The 24,058-nt window shown below is 36.6% G+C and overlaps 1 protein-coding gene across 2 annotated transcripts; it reads right to left on the reverse strand.

The window, feature by feature from the left end:
- Positions 1 to 1,238: 1,238 nt before the first annotated feature.
- On the reverse strand, positions 1,239 to 23,144 carry LOC134842001 (fibulin-5-like). Of its 2 annotated transcripts, XM_063858139.1 has the most exons (12): positions 22,857 to 23,144; positions 22,510 to 22,698; positions 18,676 to 18,824; positions 18,175 to 18,426; positions 17,369 to 17,612; positions 16,555 to 16,806; positions 16,084 to 16,180; positions 15,942 to 15,975; positions 13,578 to 13,664; positions 13,104 to 13,293; positions 12,198 to 12,380; positions 1,239 to 1,784 (listed from the first exon to the last, which is right to left on the reverse strand). In XM_063858139.1, exons 2-12 carry the CDS (start codon positions 22,662 to 22,664, stop codon positions 1,661 to 1,663), a joined length of 1,767 nt encoding a protein of 588 aa, XP_063714209.1. In that variant the 5' UTR covers positions 22,665 to 22,698; positions 22,857 to 23,144; the 3' UTR covers positions 1,239 to 1,660. The 2 variants fall into 2 exon arrangements, with proteins under 2 accessions (XP_063714209.1, XP_063714208.1); XM_063858138.1 differs by having other exon boundaries at positions 22,510 to 23,144.
- Between the last annotated feature and the right edge of the window lie 914 nt (positions 23,145 to 24,058).

The following is a 24,058-nucleotide window of genomic DNA, read 5'->3' on the forward strand; positions in this document are numbered from 1 at the left end:
CGGATTATCAACTGGTCGTTTGTTTGCTTTAGTGTCTGCTAATGTGTTTGTGAGACGTTTCCTGTCTCTTTTTGATGTAACCACATAAAAAACTACCAAATTTTCTCGGATTTATAATAATAATAATAAAACTTTGCTGCGGGCTTCTCTCTTTCTTAAAAAACAGTTGTAGATAATGCCTAATAGTGTAAACAAATTGGAAGACTTTCGATTTTCAAAAAATCAAAAATAAAGTTTTTAAAGCATGTAAACTAGAAACAAGATGATGAATTATTTAAATAAATCATGTTTTTGCTGCTCGTTTTTAAGAGAATGCAAATGGCGCAAGACTTTGCGGATGAGGTCGTTGGGATGAAAGTTCGTACCGGGAAACCATACGCTGACAATATGGATTCCTTTTTCCGGAATTGGTTTTATAACACTCTGCATTTGTCATCAAGTCACTGACAGTCGACAAAAGTGAGGGACGAAAGTCACGAAAAAGTACCACATTACTGCATGGTAAACAATTATCCTACGTAATCTGTAAAAAAATTTTAGAAGTTCAATAGGTATTCCACTGAATTCAGCTACCTGTTTATGGCAAAAATCTCAGTCTTTTCTAAGTTTGTTCCTTAATGCGACTGTATGGTTAGTAATTTTCAACCCTTTGAGAGTTGATTTTACGCTTGACAAATTGAGCAAGGTTTTATAAATATTTCTGTTGCCAAAGCTCACTAAATCTGTTTCAGTAAACAATTCTCCGTGTGGAACTCAAAGTGACAGTAAGGTTTTCTATATATTATTTTCTTAAGTATTATTTCTATGGAAGTACCAAGAAATATTCGGGGAATAACAAATGTGACAAATTTCTTTGGAAAAATTTCGAAACTATTTTTTTCTCTGAAGCTTATCAACTGAAGCTTACCTATCAAGAAAAGCACCTTATCCTAATTCATAGACTCCCATAAATTGCAGTATAGAGTCTTACAAAGTGCTTTTTTGGTAAATTAGGAATCTGGACGCCCAAAATTTTTGAAAATTACATCTGAAACCTTACTACATGGGGAAGCCTATAAGCAACCTTAAAGTTTTGGGCAACCTATTCACTCTTTGATACATATGGCGCGGTTCTCTAAATCTCTAGCCTATTTTATTACATGAGTGTCCGTGCCCCAAGGAATGAGTTGCTCCAACATATACTACTAATGGCTATTATAGTGAGTTAAAATTATAAATAAATTAACTGAATTGAAATAGAATTTTATAATATTTTTTTTACCCTCCAGAAGATGATGGGATAATTACAGACGCAATTATAAGTATTATACAATCTGCAATTTCCGAAATTCACACACACACACACACACACACACACTCATTACACATACATACAAACACCTTGACAAAATGGTCAGTTTTTGAAAAGATTTGCTACCATTTTTGTCTGACCATTTTTTTGCAAGTATCACTCATTTCAGTTTTAATTTTTTATCCGAAAATGTTTATCCGAAAAAAAAAGAAACTATAAATAGAACTTTTTGGTAAACTTGGACAAGGAGAACGGGGACCCCTCCCCACACTCTGTTGTACACACTCTACTGAATTAGTAGTAGCTTAGAAGTTAGAGTTTTTCCCCTTGTCACATCATTATTTGTAGTCTGTTCATCATCGTATTGTCTCATGGAGTGTTGTAGAACTGCAGTGACGTCACAACCCCCTCCATGTCTGAGGTGCACTTGGAGTCTGCTCCAGTGAAGAGAGACATGTAGTAGCCGAGGTCACACACTTTCAGCAGGTAGCTGCTGCAACAGAAACAGTACTCCAAATAAAACCCCACTATTACGAACTTGAAGCCAATTAAACTAAACCCCACTATTACGAACTTGAAGGCAATTAAACTAAACCCCACTATTACGAACTTGAAGCCAATTGAACTAAACCCCGTTATTACGAACTTGAAGCCAATTAAACTAAACCCCACTATTACGAACTTGAAGCCAATTAAACTAAACCCCACTATTACGAACTTGAAGCCAATTAAACTAAACCCCACTATTACGAACTTGAAGCCAATTAAACTAAACCCACTATTATGAACTTGAAGCCAATTAAACTAAACCCCACTATTACGAACTTGAAGGCAATTAAACTAAACCCCACTATTACGAACTTGAAGCCAATTAAACTAAACCCCACTGTTACGAACTTGAAGCCAATTAAACTAAACCCCACTATTACGAACTTGAAGCCAATTAAACTAAACCCCACTATTACGAACTTGAAGCCAATTAAACTAAACCCCACTATTACGAACTTGAAGCCAATTAAACTAAACCCCACTATTACGAACTTGAAGCCAATTAAACTAAACCCCACTATTACGAACTTGAAGCCAATTAAACTAAACCCCATTATTACGAACTTGAAGCCAATTAAACTAAACCCCACTATTACGAACTTGAAGCCAATTAAACTAGACCCCACTATTACGAACTTGAAGCCACTTAAACTAAACCCCACTATTACGAACTTGAAGCCAATTAAACTAAACCCCACTATTACGAACTTGAAGCCAATTAAACTAAAACCCACTATTACGAACTTGAAGCCAATTAAACTAAACCCCACTATTACGAACTTGAAGCCAATTAAACTAAACCCCACTATTACGAACTTGAAGCCAATTAAACTAAACCCCACTATTACGAACTTGAAGCCAATTAAACTAAACCCCACTATTACGAACTTGAAGCCAATTAAACTAAACCCCACTATTACGAACTTGAAGCCAATTAAACTAAACCCCACTATTACGAACTTGAAGCCAATTAAACTAAACCCCACTATTACGAACTTGAAGCCAATTAAACTAAACCCCACTATTACGAACTTGAAGCCAATTAAATTAAACCCCACTATTACGAACTTGAAGCCAATTAAATTAAACCCCACTATTACGAACTTGAAGCCAATTAAACTAAACCCCACTATTACGAATTTGAAGCCAATTAAACTAAACCCCACTATTACGAACTTGAAGCCAATTAAACTAAACCCCACTATTACGAACTTGAAGCCAATTAAACTAAACCCCACTATTACGAACTTGAAGCCAATTAAACTAAACCCCACTATTACGAACTTGAAGCCATTTAAACTAAACCCCACTATTACGAACTTGAAGCCAATTAAACTAAACCCCACTATTACGAACTTGAAGCCAATTAAACTAAACCCCACTATTACGAACTTGAAGCCAATTAAACTAAACCCCACTATTACGAACTTGAAGCCAATTAAACTAAACCCCACTATTACGAACTTGAAGCCAATTAAACTAAACCCCACTATTACGAACTTGAAGCCAATTAAATTAAACCCCACTATTACGAACTTGAAGCCAATTAAATTAAACCCCACTATTACGAACTTGAAGCCAATTAAACTAAACCCCACTATTACGAACTTGAAGCCAATTAAACTAAACCCCACTATTACGAACTTGAAGCCAATTAAACTAAACCCCACTATTATGAACTTGAAGCCAATTAAACTAAACCCCACTATTACGAACTTGAAGCCAATTAAACTAAACCCCACTATTACGAACTTGAAGCCAATTAAACTAAACCCCACTATTACGAACTTGACGCCAATTAAACTAAACCCCACTATTACGAACTTGAAGCCACTTAAACTAAACCCCACTATTACGAACTTGAAGACAATTAAACTAAACCCCACAATTACGAACTTGAAGCCAATTAAACTAAACCATACTATTACGAACTTGAAGCCAATTAAACTAAACCCCACTATTACGAACTTGAAGCCAATTAAACTAAACCCCACTATTACGAACTTGAAGACAATTAAACTAAACCCCACTATTACGAACTTGAAGCCAATTAAACTAAACCCCACTATTACGAACTTGAAGCCAATTAAACTAAACCCCACTATTACGAACTTGAAGCCACTTAAACTAAACCCCACTATTACGAACTTGAAGACAATTAAACTAAACCCCACAATTACGAACTTGAAGCCAATTAAACTAAACCCCACTATTACGAACTTGAAGCCAATTAAACTAAACCCCACTATTACGAACTTGAAGCCATTTAAACTAAACCCCACTATTACGAACTTGAAGCCAATTAAACTAAACCCCACTATTACGAACTTGAAGCCAATTAAACTAAACCCCACTATTACGAACTTGAAGCCAATTAAACTAAACCCCACTATTACGAACTTGAAGCCAATTAAACTAAACCCCACTATTACGAACTTGAAGCCAATTAAACTAAACCCCACTATTACGAACTTGAAGCCAATTAAATTAAACCCCACTATTACGAACTTGAAGCCAATTAAATTAAACCCCACTATTACGAACTTGAAGCCAATTAAACTAAACCCCACTATTACGAACTTGAAGCCAATTAAACTAAACCCCACTATTACGAACTTGAAGCCAATTAAACTAAACCCCACTATTATGAACTTGAAGCCAATTAAACTAAACCCCACTATTACGAACTTGAAGCCAATTAAACTAAACCCCACTATTACGAACTTGAAGCCAATTAAACTAAACCCCACTATTACGAACTTGAAGCCAATTAAACTAAACCCCACTATTACGAACTTGAAGCCACTTAAACTAAACCCCACTATTACGAACTTGAAGACAATAAAACTAAACCCCACAATTACGAACTTGAAGCCAATTAAACTAAACCCCACTATTACGAACTTGAAGCCAATTAAACTAAACCCCACTATTACGAACTTGAAGCCAATTAAACTAAACCCCACTATTACGAACTTGAAGCCAATTAAACTAAACCCCACTATTACGAACTTGAAGCCAATTAAACTAAACCCCACTATTACGAACTTGAAGCCAATTAAACTAAACCCCACTATTACGAACTTGAAGCCACTTAAACTAAACCCCACTATTACGAACTTGAAGACAATTAAACTAAACCCCACAATTACGAACTTGAAGCCAATTAAACTAAACCCCACTATTACGAACTTGAAGCCAATTAAACTAAACCCCACTATTACGAACTTGAAGCCAATTAAACTAAACCCCACTATTACGAACTTGAAGCCAATTAAACCCCACTATTACGAACTTGAAGCCAATTAAACTAAACCCCACTATTACGAATTTGAAGCCAATTAAACTAAACCCCACTATTACGAACTTGAAGCCAATTAAACTAAACCCCACTATTACGAACTTGAAGCCAATTAAACTAAACCCCACTATTACGAACTTGAAGCCAATTAAACTAAACCCCACTATTACGAACTTGAAGCCAATTAAACTAAACCCCACTATTACGAACTTGAAGCCAATTAAACTAAACCCCACTATTACGAACTTGAAGCCACTTAAACTAAACCCCACTATTACGAACTTGAAGACAATTAAACTAAACCCCACAATTACGAACTTGAAGCCAATTAAACTAAACCCCACTATTACGAACTTGAAGCCAATTAAACTAAACCCCACTATTACGAACTTGAAGCCAATTAAACTAAACCCCACTATTACGAACTTGAAGCCAATTAAACCCCACTATTACGAACTTGAAGCCAATTAAACTAAACCCCACTATTACGAATTTGAAGCCAATTAAACTAAACCCCACTATTACGAACTTGAAGCCAATTAAACTAAACCCCACTATTACGAACTTGAAGCCAATTAAACTAAACCCCACTATTACGAACTTGAAGCCAATTAAACTAAACCCCACTATTACGAACTTGAAGCCATTTAAACTAAACCCCACTATTACGAACTTGAAGCCAATTAAACTAAACCCCACTATTACGAACTTGAAGCCAATTAAACTAAACCCCACTATTACGAACTTGAAGCCAATTAAACTAAACCCCACTATTACGAACTTGAAGCCAATTAAACTAAACCCCACTATTACGAACTTGAAGCCAATTAAACTAAACCCCACTATTACGAACTTGAAGCCAATTAAATTAAACCCCACTATTACGAACTTGAAGCCAATTAAATTAAACCCCACTATTACGAACTTGAAGCCAATTAAACTAAACCCCACTATTACGAACTTGAAGCCAATTAAACTAAACCCCACTATTACGAACTTGAAGCCAATTAAACTAAACCCCACTATTACGAACTTGAAGCCAATTAAACTAAACCCCACTATTACGAACTTGAAGCCAATTAAACTAAACCCCACTATTACGAACTTGAAGCCAATTAAACCCCACTATTACGAACTTGAAGCCAATTAAACTAAACCCCACTATTACGAATTTGAAGCCAATTAAACTAAACCCCACTATTACGAACTTGAAGCCAATTAAACTAAACCCCACTATTACGAACTTGAAGCCAATTAAACTAAACCCCACTATTACGAACTTGAAGCCAATTAAACTAAACCCCACTATTACGAACTTGAAGCCATTTAAACTAAACCCCACTATTACGAACTTGAAGCCAATTAAACTAAACCCCACTATTACGAACTTGAAGCCAATTAAACTAAACGCCACTATTACGAACTTGAAGCCAATTAAACTAAACCCCACTATTACGAAGTTGAAGCCAATTAAACTAAACCCCACTATTACGAACTTGAAGCCAATTAAACTAAACCCCACTATTACGAACTTGAAGCCAATTAAATTAAACCCCACTATTACGAACTTGAAGCCAATTAAATTAAACCCCACTATTACGAACTTGAAGCCAATTAAACTAAACCCCACTATTACGAACTTGAAGCCAATTAAACTAAACCCCACTATTACGAACTTGAAGCCAATTAAATTAAACCCCACTATTATGAACTTGAAGCCAATTAAACTAAACCCCACTATTACGAACTTGAAGCCAATTAAACTAAACCCCACTATTACGAACTTGAAGCCAATTAAACTAAACCCCACTATTACGAACTTGAAGCCAATTAAACTAAACCCCACTATTACGAACTTGAAGCCACTTAAACTAAACCCCACTATTACGAACTTGAAGACAATTAAACTAAACCCCACAATTACGAACTTGAAGCCAATTAAACTAAACCCCACTATTACGAACTTGAAGCCAATTAAACTAAACCCCACTATTACGAACTTGAAGCCAATTAAACTAAACCCCACTATTACGAACTTGAAGCCAATTAAACTAAACCCCACTATTACGAACTTGAAGCCAATTAAACTAAACCCCACTATTACGAACTTGAAGCCACTTAAACTAAACCCCACTATTACGAACTTGAAGACAATAAACTAAACCCCACAATTACGAACTTGAAGCCAATTAAACTAAACCCCACTATTACGAACTTGAAGCCAATTAAACTAAACCCCACTATTACGAACTTGAAGCCAATTAAACTAAACCCCACTATTACGAACTTGAAGCCAATTAAACTAAACCCCACTATTACGAACTTGAAGCCAATTAAACTAAACCCCACTATTACGAACTTGAAGCCAATTAAATTAAACCCCACTATTACGAACTTGAAGCCAATTAAATTAAACCCCACTATTACGAACTTGAAGCCAATTAAACTAAACCCCACTATTACGAACTTGAAGCCAATTAAACTAAACCCCACTATTACGAACTTGAAGCCAATTAAACTAAACCCCACTATTATGAACTTGAAGCCAATTACGAACTTGAAGCCAATTAAACTAAACCCCACTATTACGAATTTGAAGCCAATTAAACTAAACCCCACTATTACGAACTTGAAGCCAATTAAACTAAACCCCACTATTACGAACTTGAAGCCAATTAAACTAAACCCCACTATTACGAACTTGAAGCCAATTAAACTAAACCCCACTATTACGAACTTGAAGCCATTTAAACTAAACCCCACTACTACGAACTTGAAGCCAATTAAACTAAACCCCACTATTACGAACTTGAAGCCAATTAAACTAAACCCCACTATTACGAACTTGAAGCCAATTAAACTAAACCCCACTATTACGAACTTGAAGCTAATTAAACTAAACCCCACTATTACGAACTTGAAGCCAATTAAACTAAACCCCACTATTACGAACTTGAAGCCAATTAAATTAAACCCCACTATTACGAACTTGAAGCCAATTAAACTAAACCCCACTACTACGAACTTGAAGCCAATTAAACTAAACCCCACTATTACGAACTTGAAGCCAATTAAACTAAACCCCACTATTACGAACTTGAAGCCAATTAAACTAAACCCCACTATTACGAACTTGAAGCCAATTAAACTAAACCCCACTATTACGAACTTGAAGCCACTTAAACTAAACCCCACTATTACGAACTTGAAGACAATTAAACTAAACCCCACAATTACGAACTTGAAGCCAATTAAACTAAACCCCACTATTACGAACTTGAAGCCAATTAAACTAAACCCCACTATTACGAACTTGAAGCCAATTAAACTAAACCCCACTATTATGAACTTGAAGCCAATTAAACTAAACCCCACTATTACGAACTTGAAGGCAATTAAACTAAACCCCACTATTACGAACTTGAAGCCAATTAAACTAAACCCCACTGTTACGAAATTGAAGCCAATTAAACTAAACCCCACTATTACGAACTTGAAGCCAATTAAACTAAACCCCACTATTACGAACTTGAAGCCAATTAAACTAAACCCCACTATTACGAACTTGAAGCCAATTAAACTAAACCCCACTATTACGAACTTGAAGCCAATTAAACTAAACCCCACTATTACGAACTTGAAGGCAATTAAACTAAACCCCACTATTACGAACTTGAAGCCAATTAAACTAAGCCCCGTTATTACGAACTTGAAGCCAATTAAACTAAACCCCACTATTAAGAACTTGAAGCCAATTAAACTAAACCCCACTATTACGAACTTGAAGCCAATTAAACCAAACCCCACTATTATGAACTTGAAGCCAATTAAACTAAACCCCACTATTACGAACTTGAAGGCAATTAAACTAAACCCCACTATTACGAACTTGAAGCCAATTAAACTAAACCCCACTGTTACGAACTTGAAGCCAATTAAACTAAACCCCACTATTACGAACTTGAAGCCAATTAAACTAAACCGCACTATTACGAACTTGAAGCCAATTAAACTAAACCCCACTATTATGAACTTGAAGCCAATTAAACTAAACCCCACTATTACGAACTTGAAGGCAATTAAACTAAACCCCACTATTACGAACTTGAAGCCAATTAAACTAAACCCCACTGTTACGAACTTGAAGCCAATTAAACTAAACCTCACTATGACGAACTTGAAGCCAATTAAACTAAACCCCACTATTACGAACTTGAAGCCAATTAAACTAAACCCCACTATTACGAACTTGAAGCCAATTAAACTAAATCCCACTATTACGATTTTGAAGCCAATTAAACTAAATCCCACTATTACGAACTTGAAGCCAATTAAACTAAACCCCACTATTACGAACTTGAAGCCAATTAAACTAAACCCCACTATTACGAACTTGAAGGCAATTAAACTAAACCCCACTATTACGAACTTGAAGCCAATTAAATTAAACCCCACTATTACGAACTTGAAGGCAATTAAACTAAACCGCACTATTACGAACTTGAAGGCAATTAAACTAAACCCCACTATTACGAACTTGAAGCCAATTAAACTAAACCCCACTATTACGAACTTGAAGCCAATTAAACTAAACCCCACTATTACGAACTTGAAGCCAATTAAACTAAACCGCACTATTACGAACTTGAAGGCAATTAAACTAAACCCCACTATTACGAACTTGAAGGCAATTAAACTAAACCGCACTATTACGAACTTGAAGCCAATTAAACTAAACCCCACTATTACGAACTTGAAGCCAATTAAACTAAACCCCACTATTACGAACTTGAAGCCAATTAAACTAAACCCCACTATTACGAACTTGAAGCCAATTAAACTAAACCGCACTATTACGAACTTGAAGGCAATTAAACTAAACCCCACTATTACGAACTTGAAGCCAATTAAACTAAACCCCACTATTACGAACTTGAAGGCAATTAAACTAAATCCCACTTTTACGAACTTGAAGCCAATTAAATTAAACCCCACTATTACGAACTTGAAGCCAATTAAACTAAACCCCACTATTACGAACTTGAAGGCAATTAAACTAAACCCCACTATTACGAACTTGAAGCCAATTAAACTAAACCCCACTATTACGAACTTGAAGCCAATTAAATTAAACCCCACTATTACGAACTTGAAGGCAATTAAACTAAACCCCACTATTACGAACTTGAAGCCAATTAAACTAAACCCCACTATTACGAACTTGAAGCCAATTAAACTAAACCCCACTATTACGAACTTGAAGCCAATTAAACTAAACCCCACTATTACGAACTTGAAGCCAATTAAACTAAACCGCACTATTACGAACTTGAAGGCAATTAAACTAAACCCCACTATTACGAACTTGAAGCCAATTAAACTAAACCCCACTATTACGAACTTGAAGGCAATTAAACTAAATCCCACTATTACGAACTTGAAGCCAATTAAATTAAACCCCACTATTACGAAGTTGAAGCCAATTAAACTAAACCCCACTATTACGAACTTGAAGGCAATTAAACTAAACCCCACTATTACGAACTTGAAGGCAATTAAACTAAACCCCACTATTACGAACTTGAAGCCAATTAAATTAAACCCCACTATTACGAACTTGAAGGCAATTAAACTAAACCCCACTATTACGAACTTGAAGCCAATTAAATTAAACCCCACTATTACGAACTTGAAGGCAATTAAACTAAACCGCACTATTACGAACTTGAAGGCAATTAAACTAAACCCCACTATTACGAACTTGAAGCCAATTAAACTAAACCCCACTATTACGAACTTGAAGCCAATTAAACTAAACCCCACTATTACGAACTTGAAGCCAATTAAACTAAACCGCACTATTACGAACTTGAAGGCAATTAAACTAAACCGCACTATTACGAACTTGAAGGCAATTAAACTAAACCGCACTATTACGAACTTGAAGCCAATTAAACTAAACCCCACTATTACGAACTTGAAGCCAATTAAACTAAACCCCACTATTACGAACTTGAAGCCAATTAAACTAAACCCCACTATTACGAACTTGAAGCCAATTAAACTAAACCGCACTATTACGAACTTGAAGGCAATTAAACTAAACCCCACTATTACGAACTTGAAGCCAATTAAACTAAACCCCACTATTACGAACTTGAAGGCAATTAAACTAAATCCCACTATTACGAACTTGAAGCCAATTAAATTAAACCCCACTATTACGAACTTGAAGCCAATTAAACTAAACCGCACTATTACGAACTTGAAGGCAATTAAACTAAACCGCACTATTACGAACTTGAAGGCAATTAAACTAAACCGCACTATTACGAACTTGAAGCCAATTAAACTAAACCCCACTATTACGAACTTGAAGCCAATTAAACTAAACCCCACTATTACGAACTTGAAGCCAATTAAACTAAACCCCACTATTACGAACTTGAAGCCAATTAAACTAAACCGCACTATTACGAACTTGAAGGCAATTAAACTAAACCCCACTATTACGAACTTGAAGGCAATTAAACTAAACCCCACTATTACGAACTTGAAGGCAATTAAACTAAATCCCACTATTACGAACTTGAAGCCAATTAAACTAAACCCCACTATTACGAACTTGAAGGCAATTAAACTAAACCCCACTATTACGAACTTGAAGCCAATTAAACTAAACCCCACTATAGGAAATTGAAGCCAATTAAACTAAACCCCACTATTACGAACTTGAAGCCAATTAAACTAAACCCCACTATTACGAACTTGAAGCCTATTTGAAGTTTGTTGAAGTCGAAACCCTGGTAAAAATACAAAAAAATGGGTCAAGTGATAGAAAATTGTCTCGCAGGAACAACTACAAAAAACTGACCTTCGGAGAAATAGAATAAGGATCGAAACTCAAAGTAAGAATTCAAAATAGTTTCTACCAATCCGGAATCAATGTAATATATACATGCAATCTGCCAAGAATGTATTTCATTTTCTTAACAAAACAAGTAGAAAGTGGAAGAAAAGAATAAAACTAAAGAGACCGGAAGAGATTGGACTGACCTTAGAGAACAGTCGGCCGAGCAGGCGTAGAAGTCGGACTGTCCATTTCTGAGTTGGAACAGATCGGTTCTGTTGTTCTCCAGTTCCAAGTTGTCCTCAATTTCCTCCCCAAAAGGCACAATGAGGAACACATCGAAAGTGTTGCTCCAGTACCTCTTAGTGGGCCACGACCTGATGAGCCTCCTACATAACACACAGAAGGTCAAATTTTGCCAAGACTGTATCAGCTCAAGGGTATTTTGGTGGTAGAAGAACTAAAAGAAGATGCAGTGAAGTGACAAGGTCATCGCAATTCAATCGAAAGGCCGGTGCGGAGTTCGATGATCACAAAGATCCGAGCTCGTTAAGTGAGGGCGAAGCAGCAATTCTCAGTCACAAAAATAGCCGGGGTTATGGGGCGGACGCCTTCCTTTTTCTCTTAGGGATTCGACCCCCTGCCGACCCAAAGGGTCTCCCCTTTGGTACTATTCAAGAAAAAAATTGACAAAATTGAGAGTTTATGTTCTGGGAGCGTTCGGAAAATCAGTTTGGTCGCCCTAAAACAAGTATACAAACTTTTTCAAAAATTTTTAAATACGACCTCAATTCTGATTGCCATTTTTTCCGAGTTTTTGGTTGACCAGGATTGATTCGACACCAATTATTGATTGAACAACCTCAAAGAATGTCTAATGTCGTCTTTGGCACACTAAATTTAAGGGGGTGGTTCGCTTTAGAAAAACCTGATTTGTTTGTCAACATTTTATCAAAAAATCCACAAAACGTCATTTTTCAACAGTTTGTTCATAAGCTCGCCTGAGGGCGAATTTTTTTGGGAAAAACTGAATCATCATAGGGTTTTCGAGGAAATTCGAAAACAATAACATCCAATGCCTCCCCCCTCCGAGAAAGACTGTTGCAGGGTACCTGTAGTGGTATGTGCCGGTGTAGACCTGGAGCCGGACGAAGTATTTGTCGTCTGTGAGGGGTGGGAGAGTGTAGAAGTGCAGCAAGTGCAGTCCTTCGGACGAGTCCTCCGCAGTCGGCTGCAGTGTCGTGATGTGCACCCCCCTTTCCAGCTCACGGTTCCTGTATTTCACCTCATCGAAGAAGTACGCTAGCGGAAGAAAAAGAAACCAAATCACTCAGTAAAGTTTTCTCTCTATTAAACATATTTGCTTAAACTGCCGCATGCAAGAACACTTTCTAGCAGAGCAGAAAATAGTTTGCTTTTTCTATTTTTGGTTTTCTTCAATTCCCAATTTGTTCTATAATTAAGTTGATCACTCTACTGAATATTCTCTCTCGAAAGAGAAAAATTATTTTAAAAAAACAAAATTTGAACTTGAAGTTTTATTTCCAGATAGATGTTGATGTGACTGTTGTCATCGGCGTACTCACGAGGTGGCTCGCACTTTTTGTTCTCGGGGGGATCTTCTGGGTCTCCCAACTCCACGTAGCCAATGGCACAGTCACACATAAAGCTCCCTTCAACACACATTCGTATAAGTGGCAAATGTGTGAACGAACAAGGCTAACCAACTGCTGTGCAAATGGTACAGAAAGTTTTGGCATATCTATCTCACCAAAAAAAAATCAAATAAAAAAGATCAACTTTTGTTTCTAATTTTCAAAAACATTTTGAGTGTTTGTGTTTGTGTTTGGGTGCGGGTGGGCGGGGGTTAGGAGAAGGGAGGTGTACTAATAAAATTTCAGGAACCAGTTGATAGCAGATTACTCGAATAAAAAAAAATAGTTACGACTTTCATAACGAAAGTAAAGGAATATTTGTGCTCGGAGTGGTTTTTTTCTTCAGACAAATGTCGACTTTTTAGTTAGCCATTTTTGACTAAACTTTCTTATAAAAGTATTGTTGTCCGGAGCTTAAATTTGAAAATATATTTCACCTGTGATCATTTTTAGCAAAATTATTGTGGTTTAAAGATTGCCATTTTGGCCAGTTTGGGATAATTAACAGCGCGATATGTTTCGCGCTATTAACAATATAAAAGCAAGGTGAATTTATCACTTAGCTGATATCAGTTCGATCGATCACATTGCGCGTTAAATGACCCAAACTTTACAAGAATTTTGGAGCGCAGGGCATTGAGACTTTCCGTTGGTTTTAAAAAGTTTGTCAAAAATGGTTGGTTGATAAACCGAATTTTTTTGGCAGAAAAAATTGCAACAAGCACAGTTTTTTGTTTTGTATTTGATAAATTTTTCCAATGAATTTTCGATTCTTAACTAAATTTTGACTTTTTAGCTGGAACAGTTTGAGAATTTCGAAAGACAAACTCTATGAGCTCAAAAAAACGTTTGCAAACAATTTCTTAGAAAAAAGATGTAAAAACTCCAACTTTGGACAATTAGGACGCTCTTAGATTTCAAGTTTCTAAAGCGTAAGCAGTGACTTCAAACGGCTACAAAATCATTCCAGATGGAATTGAGGCAAGCGATTCGTTCTTATCAATCGTGAGACAGCAATTTGTAACAAGCGAAAACACTAAACATAGCGCATTGTGCGATAAAAAGAAGACAAAATACAAACTAAATTTCTCTTTTATCAGGGCAAAGTCTTGAATGTTCCGTCTGCCCCCTAAATCATATCTTTTAGTTTTTTTTGGGGAAATACTGAAAACCTATACATTTTGGACAATATCAAAATAAGAAATTTTGAGTTCTACGAAAAAATACGACCAATTAGCTAGCCTCAATTCACTTTGGAACAAGTTTGTGGTGCGGGGTATTTTTCCACACATAAAAAAAAAACGTTACGCTCTCAGCATTAAGAATAAATTCTTCAAATAGCTCATAATTTTGTCCAGAACGTGGCCAATTTGGCAATTTTCAAACCACCAGAACTCAAGAAGTCGACATCCTCAATGGGGTATTAAAAGTGTTGATTGAAAAGAAAGCTATTATTTTGATTGGTGAAAATTGACCAAAAAAGACCTCAGAGCTTAACTATTCCGTTTTCTAACGAAAAATCGAAATTTCTATTTTTTGTGCAATTGCTCAATTTTTTCACTGAACAACTACTTCATCAAAATTGAAGGACAGCTGATAGTTCGAGAAATTTCCCATACGAGCAGTCTTCTTCGAATCTACTTCCAAAACAAGGGTTTGCAAAATGTTTGTTCTGATCTACGGCCTGTATATTATGAAAAAAGACAATATATTAACAAAGCTGCTCGTATCAGGGCAAAACCCTGAATGTTCCGACTGCCTTTTAAGGTCTATCGAGCAGTAATAACATCAAAAAATTAAATGTATAAAAAAATAAAAGGAATTTGTTAAAATCATCCTCCCATACGCCATATAAAGTACAAAGTAGTCGATTTCGCTCCCATTAACAAATCAATTTGAAACGATTTCTAAGACGGATTAAATCTCCGCATACGCGTTAATAACGCGAAATATATCGCGCGTCAATTGTCCCTAATCGGCCAAAATGGCAATCTTTAAACCCCTATACCTTTGAAAAAAATGATCGCAGGTGAATTATTTTTTCAATTTTAAGCTCTGGACAACAATACCTTTCGACAAATTCCGTCAAAACGGCAAGTTGAAAAAAATCGTCTGGAGCAAAAAAACCAACCCGAGCACAAATATTCCGTTACTTTTATTACGAAAGTCGGAAAAAAAAGAAATGCTACATATGAAAATCATGAAGAAATTCCAAACACGGCCGATTCACAGACTAGGTAAAGTTTAGTCTTCTTTAACGTTTTGAAGTTTGAATATCTTAAGATGTAAAATTACCCCGCGAATTGGTACAATCGGCGCTGGGATGACACTGAAACAAAAAAGAAGACTTTGTTAACTTAAATTTGTATTTGAGAGACTTTATTTTGCTATAATTAGTAATTGCAAGACTGTGGGTAGTAATGATATTGGAACATACCATTTCAAGCTGGCATTCGTCGATATCTGGACAGGGTTGTTCTGGGCCAAACCCCTCAAAGCATTTGCACTCATACGGAAACACTGAGTTGTTGCACCTGGATAAAAAGTGCGCCCATTCATTTATAAAAACTATTCACTTACACTTTTTTAAAATTAATTAGTTAGACTTTTTTGGCGACAAATGCGAATCAAAAGAAAGAGTTAATTGTAAAAAGCAAAATGAAAAAACAGCAAATTTGTTAGCTATTGACAGCAAGCCCCTAACTCGCGATAATATATTTTCAGTTTCAAAAGTTTCAAAATATTATAAAATACGGAAAACTTTAACAAGTATTTAACTGTTCTTATAAGAAAAAACAGAAGCAACGCCTCCCCCCCCCCTCCCCCCTCCGCACCACCTCACAATCTACCACCGGATTCTTTTGTCGATGTTGCACAAATCTGAATGAAATATAAGTTTCTGGCATACTTGGCTTGTTCGCCACAGGGATTATCCTCCAGTTCGAAGCACTCATCAATGTCCACACAGCCCAGCTTGTTTCCCTTCCACCCCTCGTGACATCTGCACCCGTAGTCCCCCACCAGGTCCAGACAGTCCGAGTTGCGGGGACAGCTGTTCTCGGGGAGGAGACACTCGTTCTGCTCGTCGCAGGACCCCAGGTCGTTCTTGAAGAAACCGGCCATGCATGAGCAGTCGAAGGAACCATCTGTGTTGAGGCAGCTGAAACAAGGCATGATGCGTGCCAAAATATTTGGCTCGTTTGTACTCCCTCCCCCACATTTGAAACTAAGTTCAAAATAGCTTTACATAATGCAATGAAATTTGGCATGGTGAACAAACTAACTATTGTGAACACATTTTTTTATATGTTACATCGTAAAGTCACTGATTTAGCCATAACACGTAAAACCGTAAAACAACTATGCAATTAAAACTTTCGGATGGCGAGGGGGGTGCAAAAGAGCCAAACAATTAATGTATTATTGTGGTAAATAATTATCCCTACTTTTTTGTAAAATTTTGACGGAAAAGAGCGACGGAAAAAGACACTGATATCAGTGAACTTTTAATACCGTTCTTGTAACTTTGGTTCATTCTCATTGAAATTGAATGAAAGAGCGATTTCCGAAGACTATTTTTTTTCATAGAAAAGTACATCGACCAAAAAGTTATTCGATGAAAAATATCTGTATCTAATTTTTATTTTTTGTTGAAAAACTCCTGGTTCTTACCTGACTTAAACGCTAAGTGGCTTTCAACAATTATTGAAATGATAGCGTACAAAGAATTATTGGGGTTGCAGTTATCTTGGCCCAATTCACATTCGTCTAAATCCACACATTGGTCGCCTTCGAACCCTGCGAAACAGGCACAGCTGTGGGTGCCTGGATGGTTGGTGCAGTGGGCCCTCCAGTGACAGGACTCGCTCAGCACACACTCGTCGAAGTCGGAACAGTTGAACCCATTTCCCTGGTAGCCCTGGTTGCAGAAGCACTCGAAGGATCCCACGTTGTTCTCACAATAGCCTAGAGAAGAAGTATTTGTTCAATCAGTGTGAATAAATGCCACTTCTTAGGACGGTTGCATCTCTTTTGCTACATCCCTCCTCGGGTAAATATAGTTAAGGAATATCCCCCCTATAAAGAAATAAAGCAACGATTAAGCATATGAGATTCTTAAACATAATAACGAATGCTAGTAATTGTTTAGATTCTCAAACTTGCAAAAGGGGGATATAATTAAAGCGACCGGACGCTTTTCAGAAACTTGCTCCCCTTTGGTTTCAACAGGGCGGTGATCCATCTCACGTCATCAAACCCTCCATTCAAAACACAATTAGGGCAGTCTCAAATAACAAAATGATTGGCTCTATTTCATTAGATGTTCCCGGTGTCAGCCCATAGCATCCCAAATCATGCTATCCGAAACAATATGAGCAATTTTTGTAACATCTCGAAGATTCGCTGAAAAAGGTTGCGTAATATTTTGTAATGCGCTGAAGACAAAGTTCTTCCGGAGTGAAAAAAAAAATTTTCTAAATCATGTGCGATTGGTATATAACCATTGGTAATGAGTTTGGTATATAACCATTGATGTCGCAAGGGTCCTCAAGACACTCGTCAACGTCTAGACAGTTCTGCTCGGCAAAGTCCGGCTGGAAGCCAGTGACACAGTTGCACCAGTATCCCCCCACGAAGTTCTCACAGGGACCACAGCCCTGCATGAGTTTGGCACACTCGTTCACTTCGCTGTCCTGGATTAGTTTCTCTATCTCTTCGCAACCCCAGATTGAAGTGGCGTACACATTGCACTCCCGCATGTCGCTTTTGGTCACAGAAGCTGAAAGGAAAAGAGTACATCTGGAAAAGAGTACAACAGGGTGTTTATTCGAACTATATTTGGACATTCAGACTTAGTAGAAACAGGAACATTTTTTTTTGGACTCTGAACATAAATCTGAACGTAAAATTACCAACGCGACCCGTGGCCTCATACATTTCAAAGGCGCAGAAACAATTAAACTGGCAGAATAAATAGCATTTGTTGTCGTAAATGTGAGCAGGAACGTAGAGAAAACTTGTGACTTACGGAAACTGTTTAGGAAATTGACGGTTATGTTTGTGCCACAGAAATGGTGGGCGGGACAGTAAACTATGCTTTGGGCGAAGTCACTGAATTTGTACAAGCGGTCGAAACACTCGGTCTTCGTCAAACCCCATTCTTTAAGGGTGGGGATGCTGAAACAAAAGGTGTAAACTCGAATTATTTGGAATCTGTTTTATCTCAAGTTTTTACTTTTAATTAGTTTTCTTATTTTGTTTCAAGAGCTAAAAACAGTTTTCGAGAATAATATTTCCAAGTTTTCGTATTCATGAGTTTAGTTCAATTCAATTCTTTCCTTCTTGAAAATTTTCCAATTTCTTGTCGTTTTTCGTCGTCGCATATATATGCGTGCAACATATACATGCATTGACATTGTTGAAACTGTGCATCAAACAATGCACTGTACAGCCGGCCCGGCCCTATTTTGTAATCGCAAAATAAAATTGAATAATCGGGAGGGGTTGGGGTGGGGTGGAGTGTCCCTTAAGTTAGTCCTAAAACATTTCGAGGTGAGTGTGTTAAGTTCCACCGCTACAATCATTTCGTGGCTGGCTTTGAGTTGGTGAGTGTGGTACCTAATTGTTGGTGCTGCTTCGTTTGAGGTCGTCTCTTCTGTGTGTTGTTGGGTCGGGTCTACTCGACTCACACGGTATACCTATTGCTCGTCAATTCTGTTTCAGAATCTACGTCTTGATGTTGTGACTTAATTTCAATTGTTTGTGTTTGTGACTTTGTCTGTTTTGTGGTCGTTTGTGTAGCTGAGGAATTTTTCCTTTTGGCTTTTTGCGTAGGTCGTATTTGTGTTCTCTCGTCATCTATATCGCTGACCGGGCTGATCGGGTTTTCCAAAAAGACAAATTTTGGGAATTTTTGAGTCTTTACACAATTTTTTGTGTCTCCTGTATCTTGTGTTTTCAGTACAGGTTTTGTCGAGATTGGTTGTGATGACAATTTCTAGTTGTGATGACAATTTCTAGTTGTGATGACAATATGTTGTTGTGATTGTTCGGCAGTGCCATTTTGGGTCTTAAAAACTGTCTTTCCTGTCTGACACTCCTTTTGAAATTATTTCTGGTTTTCTTCCTTCCGCGTGGTGTCTGTGGTTGCTTTTGTTTTCCTCTGCCTCCTGTTCTTGCCGTATTTGGGATGAATCTTCCCTTGAATCCCTTGTTATTCTATTTTTGATTCATATTAATAATTGGGACATTGATAAGTTCATTGTTCCTGCGTTTTTTTCTGTAGATAGCTGATTTTTGAGTCTGAGTTGGGTTAAGTTATCAATTTGTTTCGTTTTTTCTACCCGCATGTGGCATGACTGAATTGTTCGAAATGCGCTTGAAAAAGCAATTGAGTAGTTCGTTTCCTCTATTTTTCCGCCCGCGTTTTGATTAGTCGGTTCGGTGTTCGACTCTGATTGGCTAGTTTGCGTAGAATTGCCCATTAAACCCATTTTTCTCCCCGATAAGTGTTTCCTGTCAAAAATGAATGAGATCAATCGATCGATCCGTGTAGTGAGCCTGCTTTTGCTGGTTTTTGATCTTTCACTGTTGTTTACTGCGCTGATTGAAGCTTGATGATCTGTGATGAGTGTGAAGGTTGTCCCGTATAAGAAGTATTTGAAGTGCTCTACTGCCCATACGACCCCCAGCACTTATAATTCAATTACGGATCATTTTACCTCTAGTGATGTTAAGAATCTCGAAGCGTATGCTAAGTCTACCCAACTTTCTTCTGGAAAATGCTGAAGTGCGGCTCGTAAACCAAATGCCGATGGGTCGTAGACTACGCGGGCATCTAAGTTTTGATTGAAAAGTTCGTTTTCAGTTGTTTCAGATACGAGTTCTAATTTTTAATTGAAAGCGGTTTTAGGATCCGGTTTCCAATCTAGTGTTTTTTGTGTTTGTTGGTGTTTTTTTTGAGAGTGGTTTTAGTGCTTAAGCTCGTTTTGCTGAAATTGGTGTTTATCTTGTGAGATGGTGTATTGAGCCCAAGAAACCTTTCAATTGTTTGAAAGTTTTTGATGGTGAGAGTTTTTACATTTTGTCTGTTTTCTTCTTTCGTGGCTTAATGCCTTCACTATTTGATTTACATACGAACTATTGGATCTTATCGCACCTAAACTTGCATTTATTGCTGAAAGTTTCCTTAAAATTTTATTTAGTTGCTTTTTGTATAGATCTCTGGACCCTTTTTTACAATCTAAGGAAAGATCTAGAATTTTCTTTCACTGATTTTCAAAATTTGTTCATAGATATTTCTTGTTTTTTTCGATCTTTTCTGATAATGATTTTTAGGTTTTATTCTGCTGTCTATGAAAGCCAAATCAAAATGCCGCAGGAAAAAAAACACAACAAAGTTGACGTTATTAGACACTGTGCTTAAAGATTTTGAAAGAAAAGCGCGCAGTCCCCTCCAGATTGGTGCCCAAAAAAGTTTAAGAAAAAATTTAGGTTCGGTCAGCCAAAAAACTTTTGCTGTAAAATATTAAAAAACAGGGTACAGTTTTGAATTCAAGCCTCTGAGAAAAATCCCTTAGATTTATTCGGGTATGATTACAGTTTGGGAAAACATTTTTATATGCTGCTGTGCAAAAATTGATCTCTCAGTTTCGCTGTCGAAAAGAAGTTGCGACTGTGATCACTTTTTGAGTGTGATATTTCTTCGTAATCGATATTGCCGGTGGGCGGAAAACTGTCAAAATGTTTAGCGAGTTCACTTCAAAAAATGGGACAAACTGAAAGTCGATTGAAGCAAACATGCTTGTGTGTTTTCATTTTCGGGGGAAAAAGTAAGAAAGAACCAACTCATCTTGAAATGAATTATCGTTCAATTTTATTAATAACTAAGTTTAAGAATAACAAAGTACTTGGGTTGACCTCCATACACCGAAAATGCTTATCATACAATTCCAAATAACAAAAATTTAATACAATTTTTTGTGTACATAACGTAGTCCTGGATACGATAGTATTGGCTTTTTTTACTTTTCACTCAAAACTTTTTTTTTCAAAAACGCTGAAAATTCCTATTTCTTTTGTGGCGTGTTTATGTATGCCTTGATCAATGTCTGATAATTTGAAAATTCAAAAATTTAAAATAATCATCACTCAAAAATTTTGCCAAAAATTAAAAGCATTTTGTTACTTCTGTTATATCATTTGTGAAAGACATCAGGAAGACCGCTCGAGGACTAAATCCCCCAGGATAAAATCCCCCAGGATAAAATCACACCGGACAATACTGGTAGTTTTTTCTGCAGAGTTAATGTAAGACCGTCCAACCTTTGGTGCTTTGAGTAATCAAGGTCTTTGTAACTTGTGTTCGGATGCAAACACAGCCCAAAAGTTTTTCAGAAAATAATTTATGAACAAAAAACAACTTTTTGGTTTATGGAGAAAACACCTATCATAAAATTTCCATTTCTGGGAAAATGCTTATTATAAAGTTTTCATACAATTTTCTGTACGTATGGAATAGTATGAATTTGTATGAAAAGAAATTTCCCATTTATGAGAATTGTATGATGAGCATTTTTGGTCAACCCGGGTACGGTGTTTTTGTCTTGTTGCGCTTTTAGTAGAAGTAGTGGCAACTTCGATTCATTTTTGAATCGTAAATGAATTGAATAAATCCAAATCGTCTTGAGTTTCGAGTTAATCAACCGGAGTTCGCTTGATTAGAAAAACTGCTTGATCTGAAAAAACTGTTTAGACTTACTTTCCTCATACCATCTATGCTCTCAGAAGTTAGTTTTCTCACAGGCTATAACACGGGGCTTCTACTGGTTTAAATATCTCTGAAATAGAATCTGTCTCTTACCTGTAGGCCAATGTATACGTCAGTCGAACATTGTCGGAGCAGAGGAATGACTGTATGATGCCATCGCAATGGAGGCCAGAAGAAGCAACCACCACCATCCAAAAAGAGAGAAGACGCATGTTACATCTCAGCAGACCAACAGGGCAGCCAGTCATCGCAGCCAATCAGAAAGCAGCTGCCTTCTCCTCACTTCTCAATAAAGCTCAATTTCTATCGAGTAAATTGGTGCAAATAAGTTTTTTTTTAAAAATGCAATCATTCATTCGAAGCTGTTTTTCAAAATCACTAAAAAAGTTTAAACCAAAAATTATTGAGCTGACCAGAAAAATAATGAGCTTGATTGGTACTAAAAACAAGGAAAAGTTAGCATAGCCACAAGTTGACTCAAATAAATTGCAGTATGAAGAATGATTTGTTTGATTGGTACTAAAAACAAGGAAAAGTTAGCATAGCCACAAGTTGACTCAAATAAATTGCAGTATGAAGAATGATTTGTTTGATTGGTACTAAAAACAAGGAAAAGTTAGCATAGCCACAAGTTGACTCAAATAAATTGCTGTATGAAGAATGATTTGTTTGATTTGATTATTTTTTAATGAGCTGTTTCTGATTGGAACCAGATATAGTCAGCCAGGTGTGATTACTCAGCTGGATTTACAGAAGAGATTTGGAAATGAAATTAAAGAAAATCTAGATGTTGATTCCAAACCAAATAACTTAAAATTTTTGACTAAAGATACTTGTGCTTATATATTTATTCATGGAAGAGTAGTGTGAGTCTTTCCTTTTTTGAGTTAGTTTCAAACAACCTTTTTTGGAGTTCCTTTTTTGGAGTTCGTTTCAAAAAACCGTTGAACTTTTTGCAAATTGTTTGACATGTTGAAATAAAAAATAAAAATGAATGTTTTCTCAGCTTCAAAAATTGACGGTAGTCTAATAAAATACAAGTTTTTGGAATGCTCAACATAAAAAAGAAATGATGACAAGGCTTGAATTCAGGCATGGGCGGATCTAGGATTTTCTCGAGGGGGGGGGGCGGATTTTCGAAAAAGTTTCGAAATTTTTGTCGTTTTTTCAGGCCTGATCAGGCTAAAAGTTTCTAATATTTTTTCCTCAATTTGTACATTACTAGGCCAAACTGTGCACTGAATTGGTGCACACTTTTGTTTTTGTTTGCTCATGGATTCCAGAGACAAGTCTTTCAACATGTGAAAGTTTTGTCAAAATGATCAAAGATAAGGAAAGAGAACAAAGGGATCAGAGAATAAAAGAAGAACAAAGGGAGCGTCCTTGTTGCAAAATCAACTACCAACTATCAAAATGCACAGTTTGGCACTCTAATGTTTGTGAACAAAAAATTTATCACGAATGACATATGATAATTCTACTCTTTTAATCATAAATTTACTAATTTTCAAGGATAATAGTCGCAGGAAAAGAAAACGAGACAAAAGCAAAAACTAGCATTCAAAATCTCATTTCATCATAGTTATCAAGTAATGCTTATAAACCAGAAAATGAAATTAAGAGTTAAAAACTGTAGAAAAAA

This window comes from Symsagittifera roscoffensis, chromosome 3 (assembly GCF_963678635.1).
Source record: "Symsagittifera roscoffensis chromosome 3, txSymRosc1.1, whole genome shotgun sequence".
NCBI lineage: Eukaryota > Metazoa > Xenacoelomorpha > Acoela > Convolutidae > Symsagittifera > Symsagittifera roscoffensis.

Excerpts from the sequence above, each read along its gene's own strand:
- LOC134842001 (XM_063858139.1), bottom strand. The coding sequence starts at position 22,664 with ATGACTGGCTGCCCTGTTGGTCTGCTGAGATGTAACATGCGTCTTCTC. Across the intron at positions 18,825-22,509 it reads ACGTATACATTGGCCTACAG|CATCCCCACCCTTAAAGAAT; the intron begins GTAAGAGACAGA and ends CTTTTGTTTCAG. Across the intron at positions 12,381-13,103 it reads ACCGGCACATACCACTACAG|GAGGCTCATCAGGTCGTGGC; the intron begins GTACCCTGCAAC and ends TGTGTTATGTAG.